General features: G+C 33.2%; 1 protein-coding gene across 6 annotated transcripts in view; it reads left to right on the plus strand.

The window, feature by feature from the left end:
* The window catches only part of ZNF407 (zinc finger protein 407), a 654,777-nt gene that overhangs the window by 375,293 nt on the left and 251,867 nt on the right, over nucleotides 1-27,617 (plus strand). For all 6 annotated transcript variants that reach the window (XM_074201492.1, XM_074201497.1, XM_074201498.1 and 3 more), the window contains exons 5-6: nucleotides 17,333-17,499; nucleotides 21,321-21,404. In XM_074201492.1, the coding sequence (XP_074057593.1) occupies nucleotides 17,333-17,499; nucleotides 21,321-21,404 (251 nt within the window). The remainder of the gene's footprint in view (nucleotides 1-17,332; nucleotides 17,500-21,320; nucleotides 21,405-27,617) is intronic.

The raw sequence follows: 27,617 nt of genomic DNA on the forward strand, positions 1-27,617 counted from the left end.
TCAGAGGGAAGCTCAAAGAATTTTTGTGGCAAAGAATATATTATGTGTACATTCATAAAAATTCAAACGACATGTCATTTTTTAATTGATCCTTCTTACGAATTTAAACTAGAGAAAGTTTGCATGGGAAGTATAAGGAAACATATAAGGAAGGTTTTTCTTGCTGGTTTTTTTTTAAGGAGGAGCTAGAAGGAAAATTAGCCAAGACTATATTACTCTAATCCAGATAGGAAGTGATGAAGGTTGAGACTAACCTTGGACATTTTAGTAAATTGGGGATTTTTGAGGAAGCTGTGGGATGAAAGATTATTTCATAGAATTTCTGATTTAAAGATGAATTTGTTTTGGTGAATAGAGAAAAATTATCAAGAATACTTATTAATTTGTAACTTTTTTTCTCTTCTTCAAATGTAAGATATTTGTCTTTAGTTGGCCCAAACCAAATGACTTTTGAAGAGTTTGATAAGTGCAGCAGTTTCCCTAGAATTTCCTTCATAATATATTTTTTAAGGCTCCTTCCCTTTTCTGGATTTTTCCATTCATATGCTGTCTGAACATTTCTCCTTTGTTTTGGCATCAAAGTGCCTAGTCACTTGAATTGTACTTGTACAAAAGCTTATCAACTAGTTATCAAATACCACTTCAAATTTGGGGAAATTTTACATTTTCAAATTCTTCTGTGTGTAGATGCACATGTCTGTCTCTATCTCTCTATCTCTATCTCTATCTCTCTATCTCTATCTCTATCTCTATCTCTGTCTCTATCTCTATCTCTATCTCTATCTCTATCTCTATCTCTATCTCTATCTCTATCTGTATCTCTATCTCTATCTCTATCTATGCATATAGGCATATAGGTGTCAATGTATATATACAAGTTTGTATTTGTTCCTACATACATGCACACACATTCCTCCCAGAAGAAATCACCGTTCCAGAGTACCAAGAATTACCTACCAAAGAGATTTTCAGAAAGCATGATTGGACCATGTGAAAAAACTAGTAAAAACCTAAGAGAAAGAGAAGTGGGCTATATATATGCAATATTTTAAGTGATATTTTTAACATCTAATAGTTGATTCTTCATATATAACTTTATTTCGTCAACACATTGCCCTATGAATAATAGGTTTTTAATAAATATTTGTTGAATTGACTTGAACATTTTTAGAATATAAGGTGATATTTTATACGTAATTAAGAGAAGAGTTATCCTATTTTCAATATTTTTTATGACTATGCTTTCATATGTATATTCTTATATATGATTGTCTATATAGTGTATAATCTACTTCAGCTCTGAATGTGGTACTTGGTACTCTGTTACATTGTATCTGTAATGTTACATATTTCTATACTCTTTACATGTTACTATTCTCTGTTACATGTAACTGTTACATGTACCTGTATTCTGTTACATTGTAACACTTTGCTTTCTGAACCAAAAGATCACTTCTGTACCCATGATAAGTAAAAAAGCAGCACAACACTGTTCAAATGAAACTGTAAACTTTATTAGTGCAAAGGGGTTTGAATCATCAATATTATATACAGATGTGCAGTGTTTTTTTACAATATATATTTGTACTAGTAAAAATTCATAGAGCAGTGTTAATGAAACATACTTCCATGTGCTTTAAATAATAGTACAATATGACACTATTTTAAGTGATTGTATATTATAAAAACCCATGGTTGGATTAATGTTATAAAATTGACATAATGTTATAACACCATATAGGAGTATAAATTATAAACTTCCCATTATGCCTTTATATATTCTGTAGAAGTCATGGTTATTTTATAAGTTTGATTCTGACAGGGTATCTGAATTGGCCTAGAAGTTTGTGGCTCATGGTCAGTTTCTACTAATATGCTGGTTCTATATATTTATCTATAATAAATTAATTTTTAAAAACAGTATAAACATTATTTCAGCTGATTTAGTACTTGCATTTTTTAGTCTTCATTCCATAAGCTGGTTATGGTAGTAATATCTATCTTAGCTATACATGGAAATCACTTTATTAAAACATGATAAATCATAAATTGATCTTCAGGATACATTGTTGTTACCTTAAAACTAAGTACATTTGCTAATGAGAAAGTAATATATTTGTAATTTCTTCTTATTTTCCTCATGTAAAGTTAGTGAATATCTAGGCCTAACTATTATTATTAATGCCTTACATTGCTGAATTTATAAATAACAGAAGTAGGCATGGCAAATGGGAAGTGTCAGGCAGATGATTGATTTTCTGTGTGTGTGTGTGTGTGTGTGTGTGTGTGTGTGTGTGTGTGTGTGTGTGTGTGTTCAGATTTAAAGTACCAGATACAGTTTGAGTAGTCAGGTGCCTAATAGTTACTGAGGAAGAAATTTCATCAGTCAAGCATGAAGTATTACTAATAATCAACGAATTTCTGGGCTATGAATTTAGGTGACAAAACAAGGTATCAATAAGTTACTGAGTTGACTTATGTCCTGCCTCATACTCCCTTGTTTTCTTTGTTGTGCTATAATCTAAGCCTTGGCAGTAGTATGATTGTTAGAGCTGCTTGATATAAGGAGCAATGAGCATAATCTAGTTGCAAATTTCCTGCCTTTTGCTGAAGATTCCAATGTCAAGAAGCCCAAATAGGAATCACAGGGTGATGGTGCTTGGGATAAGCAAAGGTTTATGATATATGCTTTAATACATAAGGACTATTGTGTAAAATTTATATTAATAAAGATGCAGAGATGTTTTTGTTCTTCTTGTTTGTTCTTTCTGGAGGAGGATCAAAGACATTAATAGAATCTTGGGCATGAATTGAATTTAAATGGGACTAAGCTGTGTTTTGTCAACCTCACTGTCACCTCTATACTCTCTATAGAGTTTTCTATTGAAATACGTGGCAAGACAAAAGTGAAGACAAGTGACAGTGACTCAGGTTGCTGTAGAAGACTTCGCCTTTTTAAATTGAAGTTTTTCTAGGTCTCAGTTTGTCTGTGGCAATGGCTATTCAATACTTAAGAGCCAAATAAAAACTGAGGTAAGCAATGGCTTAATTTGCAATGCAAAAAGTATTATACCTAAAAGGAAATAAAAGTTCTTATTGGGGAGTAATAGGATGAGGGAAGGGTTTCTCGGAGATATAGCAACTGAGTTGACCTAAGGAACATAAGAGCAAAGTTCAAAATGTAGAGATCCATTGGGATAGAAGCATTCCAAGAACAAGAAACAAAAGAATAAATAACCAGAAGGCTTCTTTATTTGGAAGGCAAATGAAAGGGTCATAATCCTTTCTGTACTTTAATGATATTATACAGCTTGAAGTCTATATCATACCCATATGTGAGGAGTGCCATTTTGCCAGTGTTATGTCATATAAATTGGAATGGTAAGAATAGAAGGGTACTGTCATAAAGCATTATCATTCTCTTTTAGGAAGATCTTGAAGTAGTGGAGGAAAATGGCAATGAGAGCTTATAAGAGTGGTAGCATTACAAATAATTGGGAGGGAAGATTTCTGACAAATAAATGATTGTGAGAGACAGGAACTTTTGGAATAGTACATTGTGTGTGTGTGTGTGTGTGTGTGTGTGTGTGTGTGTGTGATATGATTATCTTTTAGAGTAATGTGTTATAGTCCTTAAGTCGTACTGATGGTGCTGTGCAAAAGGAAAGTTAAAATGCCAGTTTGTAGTAATATATAGAGTAGGACTAGATTAGATTTAGGTTTAAATGAAAATCATCTGCAGAGATAGGAGTTTAATGCATGTGAAGCAGGCATAGGTTGAGAGGAGAGAAGAAGAGGCCTGAGAATGCCTTTGATGAGGGATCTGAAGAATCTGTAATAAATTTCATTCTGGGTGATTCCTGTCAGATTCTTTTCCAAAAAACTTATAGAAAATTTTTCGTGTGTGTGTGTGTGTGTGTGTGTGTGTGTGTGTGTGTGTATGTGTGTATATATATATATCCATATCTATAATCATCTATATATCTCTCTATCTATATACACATACACACAGACACATGAAGTATTCCTATGACAATGCAGAGGGATCTCTCATGAGAGACAAGGAGACTACTTCTTGAGTTTCAACATAAAACTAGAATGTGCCATGATACCCGAGGTCTTTTCATGATATTATCACATTGTTCTTTTGGGAGCAGTATCTGCTTTGCTCTTATTGGGCCAGAAATTCCTTCTGATCTTATAGTCTCTGCTGGCACACTCATCTTTTTAGGACCAGTTTAGTTATCTCTGATTCAGTCTGCAGGTTCTCATTGGCTAAAACTTTTCCCCGATGGATGTAACCTGACAAGTCTTCATTTATGTATTATAAGCTCTGGAACACAAGTTAAGCAGAAATACCTTAGGTGAAGTGTTTTGTTGTCTTATTTTGATCAGTGAAAACCGGTGACTTCATCCTTTGTGAATTTATGCAAAACCAGGATCTTAAGTGTTCACTTCTTTCTAAAACAATATACTGTTCCCTATGGCAAGTGCTTCTAAGGCATTTAGGCAACTTAGATCACTTCTGTACAAGAAAGGGTCCTAGCTAATTGATGGAAGGGGTTGTCTTTTCCTTAACCAGTCCCATTGCTGTGGGAGTGGGGAGGTGAAACATTGGCTCTGCTTTTTTCTAGGAGGAACTTTTTAATTTGAACTATCCTGCCCAATCAATCCATCTCTTTTCATCCATTTAGACTCTGGCTACAATGAGGCTATAATAGTTTGAGAGAGTCAGAGGAGCAAAGGAAGGTGATTAATTTTTTTAAAATTTTATTTATTTAAGGCATTGGGATTAAATGACTTGACCAAGGAAACACAATTAGGCAATAAAGTGACTGAGGTTGAATTTGAACTCAGGTCCTTCTGACTCCAGGACCCCTACCCTCTCCACTGCACCACCTAGCTGCCTGGTCTTTTAAATTTTTTCCATTCCATTCCTTTTCTTTTTTTTATGCATTTGAATATTTGAGTGAAATTATTAAGAGTGGAGAAGGAGCCAGTGGAGAGATAAAGATATGAATAGATAACAAGATGATGAGATTAAATACACATTTAGAGGGCTTTAGACTAAACTTAAAGGAGAATTATGACTTCTCCAGAAACAAAGGGAAGAATCTTGACTGTTCTGAGATGACAAATGCAGAAATTGAATTGTCTGAAATACCAGAAGTGAGGCAAAAGGTAGTAGAAAAGGGTTGAGGGCTAAAGAAGATAGGAGAATAATACTTATATAATATAATAATAACATAATAAAATGATAATTGCCATAATTATTTGGTACATTTCTCACAACCTTCTGGTAGATAATATAAATGTTATCACCATTTTACAGATGAAGAAAGTGAAATAATATGCTTGGGCAGTTTTGAACAAGAATTTAAACCCAAATCTTTTTTTCTGTTAATAATTTCCTATTTATCTTAACTTCTAAAGCCTTCTTCCTGTTGCTTTAAAATTTATTCTATATATAGGAATCTGCTAGATCACGCTGTGGATAGAGCACTGATCTTGGAGTTGGAGGACCAGAAGTTCAGACATTTACTAGCTGTGTGATCTTGGGCAAGTAACTTAACCCTGATTGCCTCCCATCTTGGGTCAACTGCAATTATTCTGATTCATATCTGGTCACTGGATCCAGTTGGCTCTGGAGGAGAAAGTGAGGCTATTGACTTACCCCAGCTCTCACTAAATCCAGTCCATGTGTTTCTCATGGCATCACCTCCCTTGATGTGATGGTCTTTCCAGGAATGAAGGGCAAATATTATTCTGTATATAGGTTGTTTAATACAATTGTGAGGTAGCCTGAAAGCAAGGATTGTATTTTTAATTTCATTGTATCTCTGCCTTACAGATGCTTAATAATGTCCATTGACTTAAGTTCAGTGGTGGTTTAGAATAGTATGGAGAATGAAATAGTGAGACAATAGATGATTTTTGGATTTAGGCAACTTAATCACTTCTCTGTAGAAGAAAGGGTCCTAGCCAATTGATGGAAGGGGTTATCTTTTCCTTAACCCAATCCCATTGCTGTGGGAGTGGGGAGGTGAAACAGTGGCTTTGTTTTTTTCTAGGAGGAATTTTTAAATTTGAACTATCCTGCCCAATCAATTCATCTCTTTAAATCCATTTAGACTCCAGCTACAATGGGGCTATAATAGTTTGAGGGAGTCAGAAAAGCAAAGGAAGGTGTCTGAATTTTTTTAAAATTTTATTTATTTAAGGTATTAGGGTTAAGTGACTTGACCAAGGAAACACAACTAGGCAATAAAGTGTCTGAGGTCTTTCAGAAGGAAGCCTTTTCAAATATCTACTTCCACAATGTCTTCATGTCTGTCTATATCTGTTCTTTTTCCTTCCAACTTTATTTTAGGATTATAGCTGGGCTCTGAAGTATAGCTATTAAAACTCTTCTTGGGGCGGCTAGGTGGCATAGTGGATAAAGCACCAGCCTTGGAGTCAGGAGTACCTGGGTTCAAATCTGGTCTCAGACACTTAATTACATAGCTGTGTAGCCTTGGGCAAGCACACTTAACCCCATTTGCCTTGCAAAAATATATAAAAAATAAACCCAAACTCTTCTATATTGACTTCATCACTGAACCCAACCTAAACTCCTCTCTAAATCTTTTGTAAGTTACATCATTGTACTTTTCCTTCTTTATCTTACAGGCAGTTTAGCATCTTATTGTTCTTTAATTGTTTTATGTCTTTGCAGTTGAATTATAAACTCTTCTAGGTCTTGGTTTTGTCTCTCCTTTTTTTAAGCATTTACCACACAAGTCTGAAAGTAGGAAACATTCAATAAAGACTTTTTTTGATTAATTAGTTGATAATGGAAGAACTAGAATGGCAATTGGATGAAGAGCATCAAATAAACAGTGTGCATATAAAGATAGTTTAGGAACATTGAAATTATTTCAGTTCCTTCTTGAAGCTTTCATTGTGAAGAGAAGCTTTTTTGAAGGGATTGGAATTATTCTATCTATCTGGATTAAGTAAGAAAGCAACTCCTTTGTTATTAAGGAAAGTCACAAAGATTCACAAAGGTCACAAGTCCCTGATTTGTATTGCTATTTGTAACATTACTTGGATAAATCTGTTTTTTTCCCCACTTGACCTATTGATAAAATCTTTCTGACTAGAAGTTGTTGTCTATTTGAAATGACAATATTTAACTTATCAAATATTTAACTTATATTTTATTCAAAATTGTTTGAAAATTTTTTTTACCATGGTAACATTATGACAACTTGACATGGTGGTGAATTGGTAAGAAGTGGACCTCTTGTTTCCTGTAATTTCTTCCACCTGTTGTTTTATTGTTTTTTTTAACAGTACAAGATTAATAATTTCAGAAGCAAATTTTTTTGTGAAAACTTGATTGTTAGGATTGACAGCAGCTACTCAAGAATCACCTGTACACCAAATTTTCCCATTAATATATATCTTTAGATTTAAAAAAAATTATTAGTGTATAGTCTAGAGTTCTCCTGAGTTACGTGTTTTTTTACAAGTCTTATAGACTAAGGGAGTAAATTCCAATTCTACATGATGATTTTATTGATGTTTAGGATCTTTAAGAAAAAGAATTTTCAGAGTCATAATATAAACTCATAAATATAGTAAGATAATTGTGATTGGCAAAAACGCTTAACTCTTGAACTAGCTATTCTTTAGAGTGAATATTTTTTTTTCCTTCTTAGGATATCAAGGCAACCTGGGATTAATGTTCTTCTTTTTAGTTCCTCCAGCTGATTTAAAATGGGAAGAAAAATTGTTCTTTCTGATTCTTATTTTAGAAGGACCAAAAAAAAATATTTCTCATCCTCTTGATCCTGGGCAACATGATAGTAAGGGATTTAAGACAAGCTCTGGCAAGTACTTTCTATGATCTGGCAAGGGTAAGGTTAAATCCCTTCCCCAGCTAGCTAACAAGTATCTAGCCTGTTAATTAGGCTAATTAGCACCTGTTCAGGACAAAAATGCACTCAAGACTATTGGCTGTAAGTAGCTGATTCCCTAGTGAAGTGTATAAAAGCCCACAGGGGAGGTTTTTCCAACTCATCAGGAAACCACACTTGAGCTTTAAAAGGTTGAATTTAGTAAGTAAGCTTTCTAATCATAGTTGTTTGTACTATCCTCATACATATCCCACATACTTTATTTTCTTCCTTTTTTTTTTCTTCTTAGCATATCATTCTTCAGGTTTGGTAGAAATTCAGTTTATGGGACTCTAAATTTTACTGTTAATTTGAATAGTTTAGGCATCATTAATGTCAACATGGAGACATTCTTGGAACTTGTGCCTTTTATGTATTTAGTTTCTTAGGCTTATACTATTCTGCACTTCTTTAGATCAGAATACTGAAACTGGGTCTTGATTTCATAAAAGAGAAAAATCTAGATTAGCTACTCTTTAGCCCTGGGAGTTTATCCTTGATTACTGAAAAAAAAAATTATGGAAAGTAATACTTAAGGGATAATTTATGAGAACTTAGTTTGGAGAAAACTGAGAACCAGGACAATTTCAACAAGAACCTATGGTGTGAGACCAAATCTTTTTTTTTTTTTTTGATCAGGAATAGGAGTATGGCAGAAATTTGAAGTTCTTAAAATCACTGCACAATTGACTACATGCACTCTAGCCTCCTTTTGAATTGTATTCAGTTCTTAGAGCTATATTTTATTAAAGGTATTCATAATGGGAATCTTCTGTAGGATATGGTCTAGAAAATTTGTCAGCAAGGACCAAGTGAAGGACCTGAACATATTGAGCCTCAAAGCAGTGGAAGTCAGATACATGCTAACCATCAACAAGTATTTTAAGTGATGTCTTTGGAAGATGAATTAGATTTGTTGTATTTTGACCTGGGATAATGGTGGAAATTCCTAAGAAGCAAATTTCAACTGGGTACATGGGGACTGAAGACTTCAAAATGAGTCTAGATAACATAACCATTTGTCATGATGTAGAAGTAGTTCTTCCTAATGCAGGTGTTGAACTTTGTGTCTTTGGAGCCTGTCATTCCTAAAATTCTTTAATTCTGATCCATCATTTTTTTAGCTTTTTTTGCTCCCTTTCCTTTCTCCTTTCATCTTTACATTTCTCCATCCTTTGTTCATACCCTGTTTTTTCCTTATTTAATTTCTTGCTTGGATGTATCAAAGCTAAGCCTTGATATTTTCTAGTGCAATGAGTCAGTCTAGCATCAGAATTTACTTGCTGTCATTGCCCTTTAAACCTTTTTTAGAGCCACCTGAATGATGGTTCTATTTTCTAGATACTTAAAACTTAGAGTAAATGAATCATAAATGATTTGCAAATGTGGAAGAAAATAGAGTATATAAATTACTATTTTACCAAAAACAATTATAGGAATTAAAGTTTTTTTTTTTGCAAGATAATGGGGGTGACTTGCCCAAGGTCATACAGCTAAGTAATTATTATGTATGTGAAGTGGGATTTGAGGTCAGGTCCTCCTGACTCCAGGACCTTGCTCTATTTCCTTCACCAACTAGGTATCCCTAGGGATTAAATTTGTTTCAACTTGTATCCCATTTTTCTTTACTATTTGTGTGACCTTCATTAAGTTACTTAAACTGACCTTGAGCTCAGGTTTCTTGGCATTCATACGGGGATGATTGTGAAAGGTCTTCTGCCCAGTTTTGAGCTGAATTTGGAAGGAAATCAGAGGTGAGAAGAAAGAATATTCAAGGAATGAAGGACAGACAATGAAAAGGCAATGAATTAGAAGATGGAGTGTCTTCCTTTGTCAGGAACAGAAAAATGACCAGAGTTGCTGGATCCTCAAAGAAAGGGAAATAAAGACAAGGTAGTTCCTGCTCTCAAGGAGTTTACAGGCCAATGGTACAAAAAGGGAGTTTTTAAAAAATAGCTCCGTATAAATATCTTTTATTTTTCCATTGTCTGGATTTTACTTTATATTCTTCTACCTCCCCTTTCCCAAGATAGCTATTACTTATAATAAATATATCTTTTGTAAGAAAAGGAAGAGGGAAAAAATCACCAAAACCAGTCTATAAATATACAGAAAAATTCGACATCTTCATAGACTTCCACACTGAAGGACTTTCCCCTTAACTAAACAGAAAAAAGAAATAAGGCGGTGTCATCTCATATCTCTTATTTTACGCAAATTTTATTCCTTATTTTTTCTATTGTTTTATTGTTCTTATTCTTTCCATTTATTTGTATTATGGTTGTCATTGTGCATATTGTTTTAAAGCCTTTATTTACTTCAGTGTATATCAGTTCCTATAAATTCATTTTTCTATATTAGTCATTTTCATTATGTCTTAAAGAACAATAACATTATATTACATTCATTACCCAGTTTATGGGCATCTGCATTGTTTTCACTTATTTACTACCACAAAAGTGTTATAAATATTTTGGTGTTGGCAGGGAGGTGTCTTTTTTCATAAATGGCTTCCCTAGGGTATAAATCTAGTAATCGTCTCTGAATGGACTTTTTGGCCACTTTCCCCCATAATTCGAAATTGCTTTACAGATTGGTTGTACTAATTGACAGCTCCACCAAAAATTCATTGATATACCTTCCTTTCTATAACCCTTCCAACACTGACAATTCCATCTTCTTTGCTTTTTAACTAATTTGAGTATTAGATAAAATCTGAGCCCTCAATAAGTTTTCCTTAGATGCTACAAATTGCTGACAATTTATTAAGTGTAAATTAAAATAATTTTAAATTCCACCTTATATTTATCAGAAATGAAAAGATGACAAAAATGGAAAATGGAAGGGCTGTGGGAAAACAGACACACCAATACATAGCTATACCAATATACTGAGCTATGCATTGATTTAGTCACAGCAGAAAGCAACTTTGAATGCCCACAGTGTCACTGAACTGTCCATACCTTTCACACAGCAATACTATTACTTGGATACTCAAGAGAGATCAAAGAAAGAAAAAGTAATCTCACATGTTTAATAATATTTATATCATCTTATTTTTATATTGGAAGAAATCTAGAAACTAAGTAAGTGACTCCATATAGTGAATGTTTAGACAAATTATAGTAAATTGTATATTGGAAGATCATTGTTATAAGAAATGAATAAATGGACTGTTTCAGAGAAACTGGAAAGACTTGTTGAACTGATACAAATTAAATTGAAGAGAACTAGGAGAATATCTACAATAAGGATACAATCAAAATATTATAAAGAAACAACTTGGAAGATTTAAAAACTGTGATCATTGGAATGACAACCCCAATTCCATGTAACTTAATATAAAGACTTCTACTCTTCCTGACAGAGAAGTTATTTATTCCAGACAGAGAATAAAGCAGATATTTTAGAAATGGCTAACTTGGGAATATATTTCATTTGACTATACTTGTTTGTTATATTTTCCTTTTTTTTCTAGTGTGGTAATAACAAATGTTTGCTAATGAAAATGAAATATATTTCTTAAAAAAGATAGTTTCTTTTAGATAAAAGTATAGTTTTGTTGCTGTGCTCTTTGATAGGTTGTTGGCTATTACATTAGCTAAAGCTTATCATCTTTTCTTCAGGTTGGTGGTAGTATTAGAGGAGAAAAGGGAACATATGTGAGAAATTTATGAAGGTAAAAATTGTAAGACTTGGCAAGGAATTAGTTATGGGTGGGAGAATACTTGGTGAAAATGAAGAGTGCATAGAGAATTTGTATGACTTAAAGGATAATAGTGCCCTGGACAATAAAAGGGATAGTAGATTTAGGGGACTGTTCATCTTTGGGCATATATAGTCTATGATGTCTACAGGACATACAATTTGAAATGTACAATAGACAGTTGAAGATGTGAGACTGGAGATTAGGAGAGTGATTAGGACCATATAAAGAAATTTGAGAACCATAAGTATAGATGTAACATTTGAATTCGAAGGCGTCAATAAGATTACCAAAAAAATGATAGAGAGGGAGAAGAGAGGAGAACCATTGAAGGAATACTTATGTTTAGGTCTTGTGTAGCAAAGAAGGCTGAGAAAGAACTATTAGAAAAATAGGAAGAAAACTAGTACAAAATACTGTCTTAAAAATATAGAGAATATCAAGGTGAAGAAAGTAATTGACAATGTCAGCAGCTGCAGAAAGGTCCAAAAGGATGTGCTTGCAAAAACATCTTTAAATTTTGCAAGGAAGAGATAATTAGTGTCTTTGGAGAACTGATTTTTGTTGGATGATGAGATACTACAAAGAGTTAAGAAGAGAGTGAAAGCAAAGGAAAGATTTCTATTATCCACAGCTTTATTAAGGAGTTTTCCTACAGTGGGGCTGTTTCCAGTCATCCTGATTTGTGTCTGATCACTAGACCCAGATGACTCCAGAGGAGACCCTTGCACAATACCCCCACACTCAAATTCAAATCATATGTATTTAATGGTATCACTTATCTGATGTCATGGTCTTCTTTGAGATCAAAGGACAAACAACACTAGTGACATATGAAAGAAGAGGAATTATAGGTTATGGATCAAGTGATGGATTTTTTTTTCTCATTGGGGAAATATGGGCCTGTTTGTAGGCAGTAAAGGAAGAAAGATTGAAGATTGGTGACGGAAAGGGGATAATAGAAGGGATAATCTCATAGTGAAGACAGTATCTTAAGCATGGAAAGGGTTGACCTCAACAAGGAAAAGACTAAAGGGTGAAGTTCAAGATGGTGGCAAAAAGCATCTGAATGATGTGAAATGAAGAACATAGAAAAAGAAAGCTCTTTCTGGGAGTGGTGTCAATTCTTAAGGAAAGCATTACAAGATTTTCAGTTTTGAAAATGGGGGAGAGGAAGATAGGTGGGGAGTTTTGAGGACAGATAAAAAGGCTTAGACAAGACTGTGGTGAGTGGTTGTAGAGGATGAGCTTGGAATTGGAATGTGGGGTAAGGCATACTTCAACTCCTCGACTATGACCAATGAATCAGAAGTTTGAGTAAAAGTGCCAAACTTGCTGGAAAAGATATTAGTAAGACAAAGTCAGTTTTCAATGAGTTTAAGAAAATGGAGAAAGTAAGAAAAGGTTTATGATAAAATCATTTTTTACTTTATGGAGCAGGCATTCTAGAGAATGCAGTACAAAGGTTGCCTGAACTTTATAGTGGAGTTTGCCGGAAATCAGAATGGGTGAGTAGATAGTGACAGTGAGGTTGGCAAATGGGGTTTAAACAATGCCAATCTGGGTTGCAGATCTCTGAGTTTGGCAGAGTGGATATGTAAGCATATATTAATCATTTAAGATTGAATTCAGGTAGGATATCATTGTCCACAGAGGTTATCTTTAAGTTGGTCAAATATTGGGCAGTTTTATTTGTCGGGAAAAAGGGTGATTGGGCCATGCTGGTTGCTGGCACAAGGTTACAGCAGAATATGGAGTTGGAGGTAAACTCAGAAGGCTCATCTGTAGCAAGATGGAAGAGTTCTATAGAGCCATAGATGAATGGAGAGGTTTTTTTTTTTAGTGTGTGGGTTGGGAGAAATAGGGCACTTAAGAAAAGCATTAAAGAATGACTTAGGGGATTTAAGGTACAGTGAAAAGTGTCTTAAAATTTGTTAAATATAAGACCAAGACTGTATAGAAGACAGTTGATGTCTGACTAGAAGCGATAAAGTGATAGAAGAGGGAACGATGGAATGATTGGAGTTTGTGATGTGGACAAAGCATTAGCTCTTAATCTAACTAAAAAACATTCACATCAGCAAAGCCATACCTTTTGAGATATAATTATTAAAATAAATATTAGAAATTTATATGAATATTTAAGTTCAAGAATGATTCAGGAGATTCTAAAACAAACTTCATCTGATTTAATTTTTTTCAAAACTTTTATTACAACTGATAAAAACATGTTTCTTTTTACCATCTTGTGCTGCAAATGAGTATGTTATAAGCAAAATAAGCAGCAGTCTTGAGTATGGGCAGCTAATCTTTTTTTATTTTTAGTTTTTGTAAGGCAGTGGGGTTAAGTGACTTGTCCAAGGTCACACAGCTAGGTAATTATTAAGTGTCTAAGGATGGATTTGAACTCAGGTTCTCCTGACTCCAGAGCTGGTGCTCTATCTGTTGAACCACATAGTTGTCCCCACCCTGTCATCTAGCTGCCTTCCTTACCTTCTTATACATTGTTCACCACGATGTATTCTATGGTAAAATCAAACTATCTTTGACTCCATTTCTTAAGTATAGTATCATTTTAAGGTTTTTCAGATTGCTTTATTATCATCATCTCTTTTGAGACTCTAAAAGAATTTCATACAATATCTGTGTAATAGATACTGTAATTTTTGTTTTATTAATGAGGAAATATAGGGGCAGCATGATTAAATAAGTGATGTCTGAGGTCAGTCAGTAAATACAAGAGGCAGAATTTGAACCCAGATAATTCCTCATTTAAAGTCCAGTGATTCTACTCCCTCTCATACCATTTAGTATATTTTTCTATTAATCTTCTTTAGGTCTCTCAAGAACCTTTGATCTGTTCTCTTGTACCTTCTATTTAGCCTGCAAATATAATTTGCTTTCCCTTGTCCTGAGGCAACCTGTGGCTTGTTACTAGAGTTCTGAACTTAAATAGTTCAGTCTTGGAGGTTTCTCAATAAAAATCTATCTTTTGTATGGCCAGATCTTTCATAGATGAGAGAAAGAGCAGAAGATGCTCTCTTTACCTTTGCCTCCAGGGAAGGCATATGAAGACCATAATTATGCAGGTTTTAAGCAGTTCTGGTGAGAACAAGGGATTAGAATAGCATCTGTCCCCTTGCTATCCAAACCTTGATGTACTGCAAGGATCAAATGAATATATATCACCAAAATTTGCAATGCTGCCCTAGTCCAAAGTTTAGTCATTAACTAGTTGAAAAAAAAATTGTCATTGATGTTCTCAAATAATTATCAAGAAACTTGTACATGAAAAATGTCATATGACAAACTGTAAAACAATTCAGTTCAATGTTTATTTAACTAAGTCATCAAAATGCCAAAATATGAAAAATATTGCAAAACTCATAAACAGTTAATTTTTCTAAAATGGAATACCTTAGCTGCCTAAATTTTGAATTGTCTAGTTGTTTGGGTATTTTTGCCATCTTAAGACAGCTAAGCTTTAGTTTAACATTTTTATTGAATATGAATAATAGAGTGCATATTGAATTCCAGTGCATATAAAATGTCCATCACAGTAGATATAAAAATGAGGGATTTATTTTATTATTCAAAATGTAGTGGTATAGTCCAGAGAAATTATTTGTTAAAAAAATAACATCTACTTAATTTATTTCTTATAGTGGAAGATTAGATCCATAATAAATATATGAGGAAATAAGTAGATAATATTCATTTATTTTAGATATAAGATTCCTGTCCTGCTTTTGAAATGTGAAATACATGAAGATCTGTCAGAGATATATTGACATGATATTTCTTTTTTTTTTTAACTGCATTTGGAAGTATTTAGCCATATTTGTCTTTCATAAGCAGTGATCAAACAATATAGCAGATTTAAAGGCCTGTATTTAGTATGTGTATATCTATGTGTCTGGATAAATATATACTCTTATGAAATAAGAGAACTGAATCAAGTTCTTGCTTTAATTTTAATGTGATATTTAAAATATTTATTAATTTATTAAAGTACTTTAAAAGTAAATTATTGAATATCAATGGCACTTTATATTATATTATATACATATATATTCTAAGAACCGAGATATAGGCAAACTCAATAATCATTTTTATAAATTTAATATTGCAAAAAACCTGAGATTTCCATGTAGCTTTCTAGGGGATTTATTTCCTGAAGACCTAGGAACCTTTCTTGTGCATGTTTTTAGTATATAAGTCAAAGAAAGCTTTTACAGCAAGGCAAGTGAAAATCAGGGATTAGGAGAACCAAATATAATATGTTAAGACATCTACCCTTATGCCATTCACAACTTTATTTAATGAAAGGGTTCATTGCAGTGTAAGGTCAAATGTATTAGCCCTTTTAACTTAATGTGTTCATTAAAAATTTTCAATAACAGTACTGAGTATACTTACATTAAATGTTATATGGATTTGTGTATTCACACACAGAAATGTTCTTTTGAACTTGAAATCATTTGTTTTGAAAAAAGTTGCCCTTAAAATGATTCCTTTAAATTTTTAAATTATCCCTACAATTTTTAAATTTCTTATAGATATTAGTTAATAGTTAATGATTTTTATTATTAAATAAGCATCAGTGAAAATTTTTTCTTTTTCTTGCTTACACTCTCTTAAAAGCTATCGGATTTTTCTTTATAAAGGAAGCAATAATATGTTAGTTATATTTAAGACATGAATATCAACAAACTGAAAAAGAAGTGTATTGTTTTATTTATTATATTGCATAAATTCATGGGACCCTGATTTCACATTTTTCAAGTGACAACATGGCTTTAATAATGTTAATTCAAGTATAGTAATATGAATAATTATTAGTGATGATTTTCATGGGTACAAATAAAAGGAGAATTAACTTCTCCTTGGAATAGTTATTACATGTTAATTTTTTTAATATTACTGTTTTTTTGTTTTGTTTTTTAAACATTGAAAGTCCAGCAACTATGTATAGGTATGGGTCTGAAATATTACCTAATGTAAAAGTCCTGGTATGGCCTTTTAAGGTAATTTCATCTTGGGAATTATTCATCTGTATTTATTTTAAGAAAGAAAATTGCATATTTTAATTATTAATAATGAACATTTTAGTTTTCTTGTTAATAATCCTGAAGAAGTTTAGCATTTTCAAGAACCATCTTTAGAATTTCTTTTGCTTCTTTATAGAGTGTATTTCGGTTTTGAAGCACTTTTGGTTTCTTTTGGTCCCAGTGTTATTATAAGCAGTATTTCAAGCCTGTGCTGCAGTATAGCAGCCTCAGCAGCCTTGCATAGAGCACCGGGATTGTCTGAGTAGTTTAGTATGGATAGCTTTTCATTTAGCCTTTGCTCTGACAGCCCATGCCCTGGATAAGTGGTGTAGGCCTGTACAGGTGAAATCTATTCTCACATTTGCCTCAGGGGTGACTGGACTGTAACAGAATTTTTCAAACCCGTTGGGCCCAACCGCAAAGCAGAGAATAAATGGCTGAAGTGCCAGGCCTCGACAGAAAAATCAATGCCTGGTTATACAGACATGACAGACCAGGTCTGCAATTCTCTTCACGAAAGTCTGTGCATTTACCACACTTCAGGTTTAAAAAACATGCTTCTTTTCTTAGCTTTTATATGAGTCCATGTGTGTGCAACATATTAATTTTTTTTCTTCTTTTGTCTTCCCACACAGGAAATTTACATGCCACTTATGCGATCGAAGTTTTACAGAGAAGTGGGCCCTAAACAACCACATGAAACTCCACACAGGAGAAAAACCATTTAAATGTACCTGGCCCACTTGTCATTATTCATTCCTCACAGCCTCAGCTATGAAAGACCACTACAGGACTCATACAGGTTGGAAATTTCAATTTTGAGTGCTTGAAGACTTGATAGGTTTAGATAAAGCATAAAGGCCTAGATTAGCATATGCATTAATTATTCCCTTATTAATCAGTAGAAATGATTTTGTATTTAAATGGTTTGTTCTTAAGATTAAAGCAATTGTTATTTTTAAGGCTAGGATTATTGCCAGCTTCCCTACCCACCCCAATTTTGCTATAAAATGCCCACAGAAGAAATGATTAAGTAGTTTTTCTTACTTTTCAAAAAATAAAATAATTTTTATATGAAACCATACACATTTTTTCATATTTTAGTCAAAATGTTCAAGTTATAGTAAAATAATTTTTATAGGGTTGAAATTCAATCCAGTCATCCTTTTAAACCATACCATTTTTTCACGTACTTTTCCTACAAATATGAAATTGATCATGACTTTTTTTGTTACTGTAGTCTAATAGATTCATTTGAAACAAACTAATTTGAAATTTAGTTATAAATTTTCAAAAGTCATTTTGGGTTATGCTATTTATTAGAAAATCATATAACAAGAATCTTCAAAGTTCAAATTTATAAATTTTCCTTCAATGGATATATTAATTTATGTAGAATATAAACCATTCATTGATACCTTATTTGGATCCAAATTCATATACCTATACACAGAAATAGGATTTTTTTGTTGCAATTTTAGGTCATTTAAATTGCATAATTCTTTAGTTTTCCCTATGACCTATAACTAGCTGATATTTAAAATTGGATTTCATTTTTAAATATCGGAATATAATGAATATTTACAAATTTAAATATGAATTTTTTTCAGTGACTAGCCACCCTCTATCTGCTATTTTAAATACATGATCCTTTTTTAAAACCCCCTTCATATAATTGTGTTGAGGGAAAAGAGAAGAAATAATTGTCTTTCCTATTGGCTCTCTACATTTTTGAAAAACCCATATTATTGTTAGAAATTATAGGTTAAAAGTTCTTCTAAAGCAGTTTGTGGGAAACCCAGGCCTCCTTAGCTTCTTTGACAAGGGTGTTGACGATTTAAGGTCTCCAGCCTGCCCTGAGAGATCACTTATATCGAACAGCAGATGAAAAGCCAGTGCAGATGTAATTTATCGTCGGCGTTTCCTTCTAAAGAATAATTGTGGAGACTTGGCTAGATCAATAATATGGATTTTTGTTGTTAGGTCTTGTAGTCTGCACCATAATGAGAGATAGGGGACAGTGGCTGTTTTCTAATAGAAAATAAAGGATTGGTTTCCGTGTCTTTCTACATTTGAATGCAAAATGGCATACTTGAAACTAATTCAAGTTGTTAAGAAAGGAACCATTTTCCATTATATCCTTGCTATCATATAAACATAGCATGTTAAATCAGCCTCTTGTATGCCAAGTTGAATATTACTATTAGTTTTTCTTAAAAGTTTAAAGGTTGCAAATTCAAAAGAAGTAATGATGACATTGTTAAACATATTATATACATATAGAATATACTTATCTGCATCCACCAATCTCCCTTTACTCCCCTTGAAAAGCAAAAAAAAAAAAAAATGAACTGAAGAGTATCCCTCCCCCCAAAAAACACGTCATAAAGGTAAATGTGAAATATAGTCCAGTAGAGACTAACATCCCTTATGAAATCTTACATGTCATGAAACCAAGGCCACTAATATACCTGGAATCAAATCAGATGAAAAATGAGAAATCATTTCTCTGTGCCTTCAATAGTTATCTATATTCAAACACGAGAAAGTTACAAATGTAAGCTGCATATATGCAAAGTGAATTGACTTGGTGTACAGTTTTCTGTCATTTATCACATGGCTCATATAGATTTTATATTTCATGGTACAAGTCTAGGTTGCTAAAGTTATAGAAGTAGAAAAACAAAATGTGATTTCTCTCCAAAAGTAATAAGAATTCTCTCTCATTAGTCATTAAGACTTCCACCTGGGGCAGCTAGGTGATGCAGTAGATAGAGCAGTGGCCCTAGAGTCAGGAGGACCTGAGTTCAAATGCGGTTTCAAATTCTTAATAATTGCTTAGCTGTAGACCTTGGACTAGTCACTTAGCCCTGTTGCCTTAAATAAATAAAATAATTTTTAAAAAAATATAAAAAAAGACTTCTACCTACAAGCATCACAAAAATTATTAGCAATACAACATAAGTTATATAAGATCATAGAGAATAATATATAAATAGAATTAGAGGAATCTTTTAATTTTGGAGTGAATTTTTATTCTGTGATGTTCAAGCATATTCAATGCTTTCCAATTGATATTACAGCTAGTCCAAAAGATTTATTCTCAAATTGATCAAAAAAAAATAGATATTTAATTGCAATTAAATTTTATTCTTCACAGCACACCTACTCTATTCCTCTTATTCTATGACAATCTAATCTCATGATATCATGGATCTCACCCCAAATAGGAGAATGGTTATAGGAAACAATATTTTTTAGTTCAGCTGCATCTATTGGTAAAAATGATGTTGAATAATTTGTTAGTATAACTTTGGAAACTTGGCCTAAATATAATTGTATTTATAAAGTTATAGTTGTACTCTATACTGTAAATTTTGGAAATGGTAGTATAACAATTGTTTTTAATAATAAATTTTAATTAATAAATAGAGCCGTTTTGCCTTTTGGTATATGGTCTTTCTTTTTTTCTGATACTTAAAAAAATATAGTGATAATTTCAAAAATGCTGGAGCTAAATCCTGATCTTATACTTAAAAAGTTTTACAGCACACACACACACACACACACACACACACACACACACACACACACACACAAATCTTTGGAAAACTTGTTGCATTAAACATCCAAATTAGTAAAGTAGGTAAAGGTGATTTATTTGTATTTGGAAAAGTATTCTATAATTTCACTGAATTTCCAAGGTTAGTATCATTATTCCATAATGTCCTTCTTCGTGAGTCTTATGGGATGAAGCTGCCTAGCTTGCCAGTACTTATTGCCTAAATATGTTCCAGTAGAAAGATGTATTGTATTTATAAACTGTGGGGCAAAATGTTACCTGAAATAAAAATACTCCCCAAAATGATCATTTACACACCTCTAACAAGGACTATCTGCCAAATCTGTCTCTACTTTTTGTAGTAATTTAGAATGAAGAAATATCATTAAAGAAGAACAATAGGGTTTTATTGTATTTTCTACAGTAATCCCCAGTATAGCTTTCTTTATTCCATGAAAGTTTTGGAAACATAATCAGCATTTAATTGCATTGGTAGTGAATAATACGCATATTATTGTTTTGTGAACTCTTCAGTTTGTTAAAAAAAAACCATTTAACTCACATTATTAAGTAGGAAGTTATTAAAGAAGACCTTGATCGAATGAAGTAAAAAATTTTCCATATCCTTAAGTTGTTATTAAATTCTATATATTTTATTTAAGCAAATCATATATACCTTACATTAACTTTTCTGAGCAATCTTTACTCAGCACAGAAAGGCCAGATGTATGGGAATTGTAAAAAATCAGGATATGCATAAAAACTGTTCAAGTGCATAAAGCAGCCCCATCTGGAAGACATCTAACAGAAATGAAGTTGTACAAAACCATTCCATTGATAATAAAGCTAATTTTTATGGGTCTGACAAGTATGTAATTATGTTCAGTGGTGCTTTTCAGATTTTATCACAGTCAATAAACCGCAGTGGTAATTTCATTCCCATTTGACATATTTACATGGAAACATTTGATTGGAGGAATTAGTAACCCTGAAAGCCTTGATAGATATGTTTTAATGATCTGTGACCTCCGCAGTCCCTCATCTGTTTATTGTTGCAACAGGCGAGAAGTCATTCCTGTGTGACCTTTGTGGCTTTGCCGGTGGGACGCGGCATGCCCTCACCAAGCATCGGAGGCAGCACACAGGTCAGTAGAGCTGTCTTTGCCCTTTCGTATTTTCTCTGCAGCAAGAGCTTATCATCTAGGATGGAAACTAAAGCAAGTGAAATAAAATATTCCAACACAAATAATACATGGTCTCGTCGTTTGCTTTACCGTTTTTTATTTTTGTAAAATCCATGGGCTTAGGCTCTAGAGCAAAAGCTATTTGAATAAGGTAAGAATTTAAATAATCTGGTTTTTGTATATATAAAAATAGGTAGATCATAGATTTCAGGGATCAAATGTCTTTGGAAAATTAATGTTAAATAGAAGAAAAGATTCTTTTTCCTCCTTCCTTCCCCTCTCTCTTTTCCTATCTCCTATCTCCATACCTGCACACCACCCCCCCCACCCCCTCACCCCCAAGCCTAGATCAATGAGCTACTTCTCTGCTTAGCAAGATTCTCCCTAAAGTATCCTGGGTGAATGTTAAGAGACGGCATAGCTGTGGTTTCAGTTTGAGGCAATGATGTAGTTTATTGTCAGTGGTTTATCAATTGTCCTTTCTACTTAGAAATTTAGCACGGATTTTAATGAAGATATCTAACTTTATATGAGATTCAGGGTATAAACTGGTATGTATTCCTATTTTCATAACTTAATGATTTGGCAAAAGAAATAGGTTCTTTAGGAGAGAAGACCAAATAGTTACATGACTTAATTTAATTTTTCTTAGCAGCCCTTTTTAATTAAAATTTAATTTTTAGTAAATCTTCAGCAAGTATGTAAAGATCACTTTTCAGTATTTGAAACTTCTTTGCTTAAAATGATAAGAAGAAAGACGGTTTATCAGAGAGAGTCCCTAAAAATAAACTTTCATTTATATACAAAATGAACTTCAGTAAGAAAGTACTCTGTTTACTGCTGTTTATTTACTGACCTATGTAGTTTAACAGTGATTTCAGGAGCCAAATACCTTGACCTCAGTAACTCCTCTGCTGGTTAATGCAGTTCACAGCTTTTATCATTCAAGTCCATTTGATTCAAATTACTGTATAAAATAAAGGTTATTATGAAATAATAACAGATATTGCTGAGTTTACTAGGATCAAAAATAAATAGTAAGAATAGTCTTAACAGGCTCCAACATATTATATTATACATATTTTTCAGGATTTATTATTTATAGTGTCAGATAGTGTTCTGCCTTGCAATAGACATCATCTCTAGTCATACATTGTCTGAACTAACTAATGCTCTTTGTTTTGATATTAAAGTTTGTCAGTTTATTGCCACTTGAGTTATGATTATTTAAATGTTAGCAGTAGCTAACCTCATCCCAACCTGCTCTGGCTCTGGAGAGTCACATAATACTCTTCCATGATACTGCTGTCAGCGTGGCAGGGCTCTCATGATCTGGCATGTGCTTCACTCTTGCCACCCCAGTGGAGACAGTAATGCTGTGATCAGAGGCATTTACAGGTGATAGATCATGAAGCTTGCATCTTGCAGGCATAACTTTATATTTTATGTCAGGACCAGAGGCTCCTTATTACTTTGCTATTAACTTTATGCTATACAGGACAATGTCTCAGAGACAGAGGTATCTGTCTTTTTGGCATTTATCTGCCTCTGTGGCACAAACAATCAGAGATGATTCTTTAACACAAAAATCAGTTCTTAAGTCTATTTGCTTCAAAGAAAACAACCCAGTACAACTCAGTATAGGCTTGGGGCTGTTATGCTGGATTTACAATATTTTCATCCCACAAACAACTTTTTTTTTCTGGCCCAGCCTTCATACAGTATACTTGAAATCTATATTTCTCTGGTGTTTCTCCATTTGACATGGTTTACCCTGTACCTAGAGTACCCAGGCAAATTACAATCAGGTTCAAAAAGAATAGATATCAAAAGTGCTCTAAATAGCTTAAATAATTCCCTACTGCAATACAAACTGTCTAGGGGGCTGACACGAAGCATCTTCCATTCTAAGATTTACTTTCATCACCTGTCAGAGACCCTTGATTCAAGGGCAAGGGAGCAAATCCTCATGTGTATTTGAAGAGTCCTGCCCAAGTCAGTAACCCCTAGTCTGGAGGAATGAGGGCATATTGGTATCTAGGAAGAGCGTAAAGTCAGTCTTGATGAATACCGAAAAGGGCTCCTGCTCTGTGTCTGAAGCCATGTTGATTAGCCTTCCATCTTCTTCCTCTTGCTTTGCTTTCAGTAATCCATAGGTTCCAGGGCATTTTTTTTGTTATTTTAGCAGATATTTCTAACCTTAAAAGAAAAAAAAATTTAAATGAGACAGTTCAGCAAATGAATTTATGTGATATAAAATTATTTTGGGAAGAAATATGACATTTACTGTATAACATTTACTGTATAACCCAGATTCTTAGGAAGGCCACTGACATATGTAATACCAGAAGTATCAATTTCAAAAAATTGCTGTGAATTTCAAATTAGATGATGTATGTTGAAACCTTGAAACATTAAGTAAATTTCAGCCATTAACTTTTTTATCATATGACTTGATTGGTTTTCTGCAAATCTTTGTCTTATTACCTAAGGGGAGCTTGCTGATCTCTGCATCACCCTGTCTCTATATAAACTTCAGGAATAGACATTAATAATTATTATTATTCTAAATTTAAAATTAAGATTCTGTTAAAATATAATATTTCTTTCAATTCTATTTGGAAGTGCCAGTCCATGTACAGTGAGACTCAGAATAAGCTTCATATGTGTTATATGAGGTCTTTATATGCCATCCTGGATAGAAAACTGGCTTGAAGTTAGTAAAACCTGTGTTCAGGTCTTGCCTCTGACATATATTGCCTCTGTTCTCTCTCTTTTTTTCAAGGCAGATGAGGTTAAATGGCTTGCCCAAAGCCACACAGCTAGGTAATTATTAAGTGTCTGAGACTGGATTTGAACCCAAGTACTCCTGACTTCATGGCCGGTGCTTTATCCACTGCGCCACCTAGCTGCCCCTTGACTCTGTTATCTTGAGAAAATTCAGTGCTTTAAGTAATTTTCTTAACACTATAAGTTTTGGGAGAAATTACTGCCCTCTATTGGTAGCAGAACTCTTTATATCAATGAAATGACAGAAATTAATTTTTTAAAGTTACCCTATACCACATTCAAAGGTCCATTACTTGAAATGAAGAAATTGTTTTATTACAAAGTGAACTGAACTATGAGATGGCCTGCCAGATTTTGTTAATGTCTTTTAATCATCTGCTTTGGATTCAAGATTTGTAAGAATAATAAAATATTAGAGGATGTATCTTTCATAACAAGAAAAATATCTAATTTCTGACTATTATTAGTAGATATCATATCTTATAGTATCTAAAAATCAGTCAGTCTTATATCCTATCCTCCTTTTTCATAATCAGTTCTTTCATCTGCTTACATTGCTACCTGGTATATTTAATAGTGGAAAAATCAGGCCATAAAATTTTAAATGAGATAAAATATAGAGTTATTTCCATGTATTGAAAGAACAAATGAAAATGTCTGCATTTCCTTATTAATCCCCAATATTATTAGATGATATTTTTTTGGTCATGAATCAAGATTATAGTAAACTGAGTCTGTTTCATTGGATCATGTAGATATCTATGATTTATCATTTTATGTAAAAGTATATAGTTCCAAATTCATAATAATATGTAATTTTATGAGTCTTTAATCTTAAGCCTTAGTCTATATTTTGGTCCAAGTTTAGATGGAATGACATCTTTTATTTAGATTCTCATAGCCTGGTAAGTGCTTAATAAATGTATACATACAAGCCTGAACATTAAAAAGTTAGAATTATAACTGTAACATAAATACCTAGTATTGTTACAATTTAAATACATTTTCCTAAATAAAGATTCATAAAAGCAAAAATGTTCAAATGAAATAAACCATCTTGAACTGTTTATAAGGACCTATGTTAAGCCTGTGAACTATAAGAATATTTAGTATTATGAATGAAAATCTGAGTGGATTCTTAATTTATACCATTTACTAAAACAGATACTCAATAATATTATACATTTTTCTGAGAGTCCTTCCCAAATCATGAATATTGGATGACTTAAGGAAGAATTTCTCAACTGAGATACTGTACACCTAAGCAATTAGAATAAAAAATTTTGGAATGAATTATGGTAGTATATTTCCATCAAATGTAAAGTTTTTGTGGTTCATAAAGTTACCAGAATATTTTATTGGAATTATAATCCCATAACTCAATATGTTTCTGTTTTTAACATCATGTAATTTAAGGACCAGACTCATAATCTGTACTATGTACTAAATTTTTAAAGATTTAAAGATTCTACCCTTGACTATTGCTTGTATAATGAAATCATGTATAAATTTCATTAAAAATTAGTTATATGTGTATTTCTATTTAGATGAATGCTTTACTTTGGCATTTCTATTTCTCATATAAGCTGCACTTCAATATTACTCATCATTTCACTTAAGGAACAACGCAGTTTTCTTTCGGAGACCAAAATATGTTTGCAAATATTTCTTCATGTATATTTGTACACCTATTATTGAATTTGTGAGCAAATGGATACTTCTTTTTTCGATGTGATTATGAAGAGCTTTAATTTTCATTGCCTAGAAATAAATACCATCACCATAGAAGTAAATTTTTTCTAGGTAATTCACTAAAATTTTGACTATACTAAGATTTTATTTGACATTTAAAAACCAATTGATAATATAAGGTAAGAATTTATCAGTTTGGAATCTTAAACTCTGCTCATGTGTGTGAATTTGTGTGTATAATGCAAACACAGATATATAAATAATATAAAATATATTGTCTACAGCAAACTGTGTAATAATATACAACATCCATTTTATATATGTATATGATTTTTTGTCCTTCATTCTCAGAGAAGACCAGGATATCAGCAAGGTCATGCCATGACAAGAATATGAATTGTAGTCAAGTGAGTGGGGTGGTGCTGTCCTAAGTCACCAGCCTCACTTTCATCTGGGTCCAGAGGTCAGAGATGACCCTAGATGTGAGGCAATCAGGGCTAAGTGACTTGCCCAAGGTCACACAGGTAGTAAGCACCAGGAAGCTGGATTCACACTCCTGTCCTCCTGACTCCAAGGCCAGTACTCTATACATTGCACTACCAAGCTGCCCTGCTTTTACATTCACACACACACACACACACACACACACACACACACTTGTCTCATAAAGCTATAAGATAGATGATTAGAGGGTGCAGTGAATAGAGTACCTGACTGGAGTCAGGATGACCTGAGTTTCTGACCTCAGATATTTGCTATATGACCTTGGATAAATCACTTAATGCTGATTGACTGTTATCCAGGATTATCTTTAGCTCCACTTCACTTAATAAAACATTTAGTATAAGGGGCAGCTAGGTGGCGCAGTATGGATAGAGCAACAGCCCAGGAGTCAGGAGTACCTGAGTTCAAATCTGGCCTCAGACACTTAATAATTACCTAGCTGTGTGGCCTTGGGCAAGCCACTTAACCCCATTGCCTTGAAAAAAAAATCTTAAAAAAATTTAGTATATCAATTGGGGGCTCATAAAAATCATACCGTGGGCCACATTGTGAGCAGCCCTGACCTATACTATAGGAATACTCATAGTGATAAAAACAAACAGAAATTTGCATAAGACAAGATCCAAGAAAAATATAAGCAATAAAACCTTTAACTTGAAAGTATATCCGTAGGTACTAAATTGTGCATGACATTCAAGTCAAAGATTCCATTGCAAGACTTTGAATTTGACTTAATAGAAATGACTGAGATTTGGTGGAATAAATCCCTTGACTGGATTATAGTTCTGTAAGGGTATTTCTTAGTATATGTAGTGAGGGAGCATTTCAGTTATCCTTATATCTTCTGAAAGTCTAACTTCCAATCACCACTAATTTGCCATTATCCCAGATAATTCACTGATCCGTTAATTCGACTTCCCCATCTATGGAGTATTGCTCCAATATTCAACCACATTGGTAGGAAGTGGGGTTTTCCCAACCAATCTAAAGGTCTCCAGGCAAACTTTTCTTTTTTTTTTTTAGGTTTTTGCAAGGCAAATGAGGTTAAGTGGCTTGCCCAAGGCCACACAGCTAGGTAATTATTAAGTGTCTGAGACCAGATTTGAACCCAGGTACTCCTGACTCCAGAGCCCGTGCTTTATCCACTACACCACCTAGCCTGCCTGATAATAACTTCTTTAAAGTATT

Source organism: Macrotis lagotis, chromosome X (assembly GCF_037893015.1).
Source record: "Macrotis lagotis isolate mMagLag1 chromosome X, bilby.v1.9.chrom.fasta, whole genome shotgun sequence".
Lineage (NCBI taxonomy): Eukaryota > Metazoa > Chordata > Mammalia > Peramelemorphia > Peramelidae > Macrotis > Macrotis lagotis.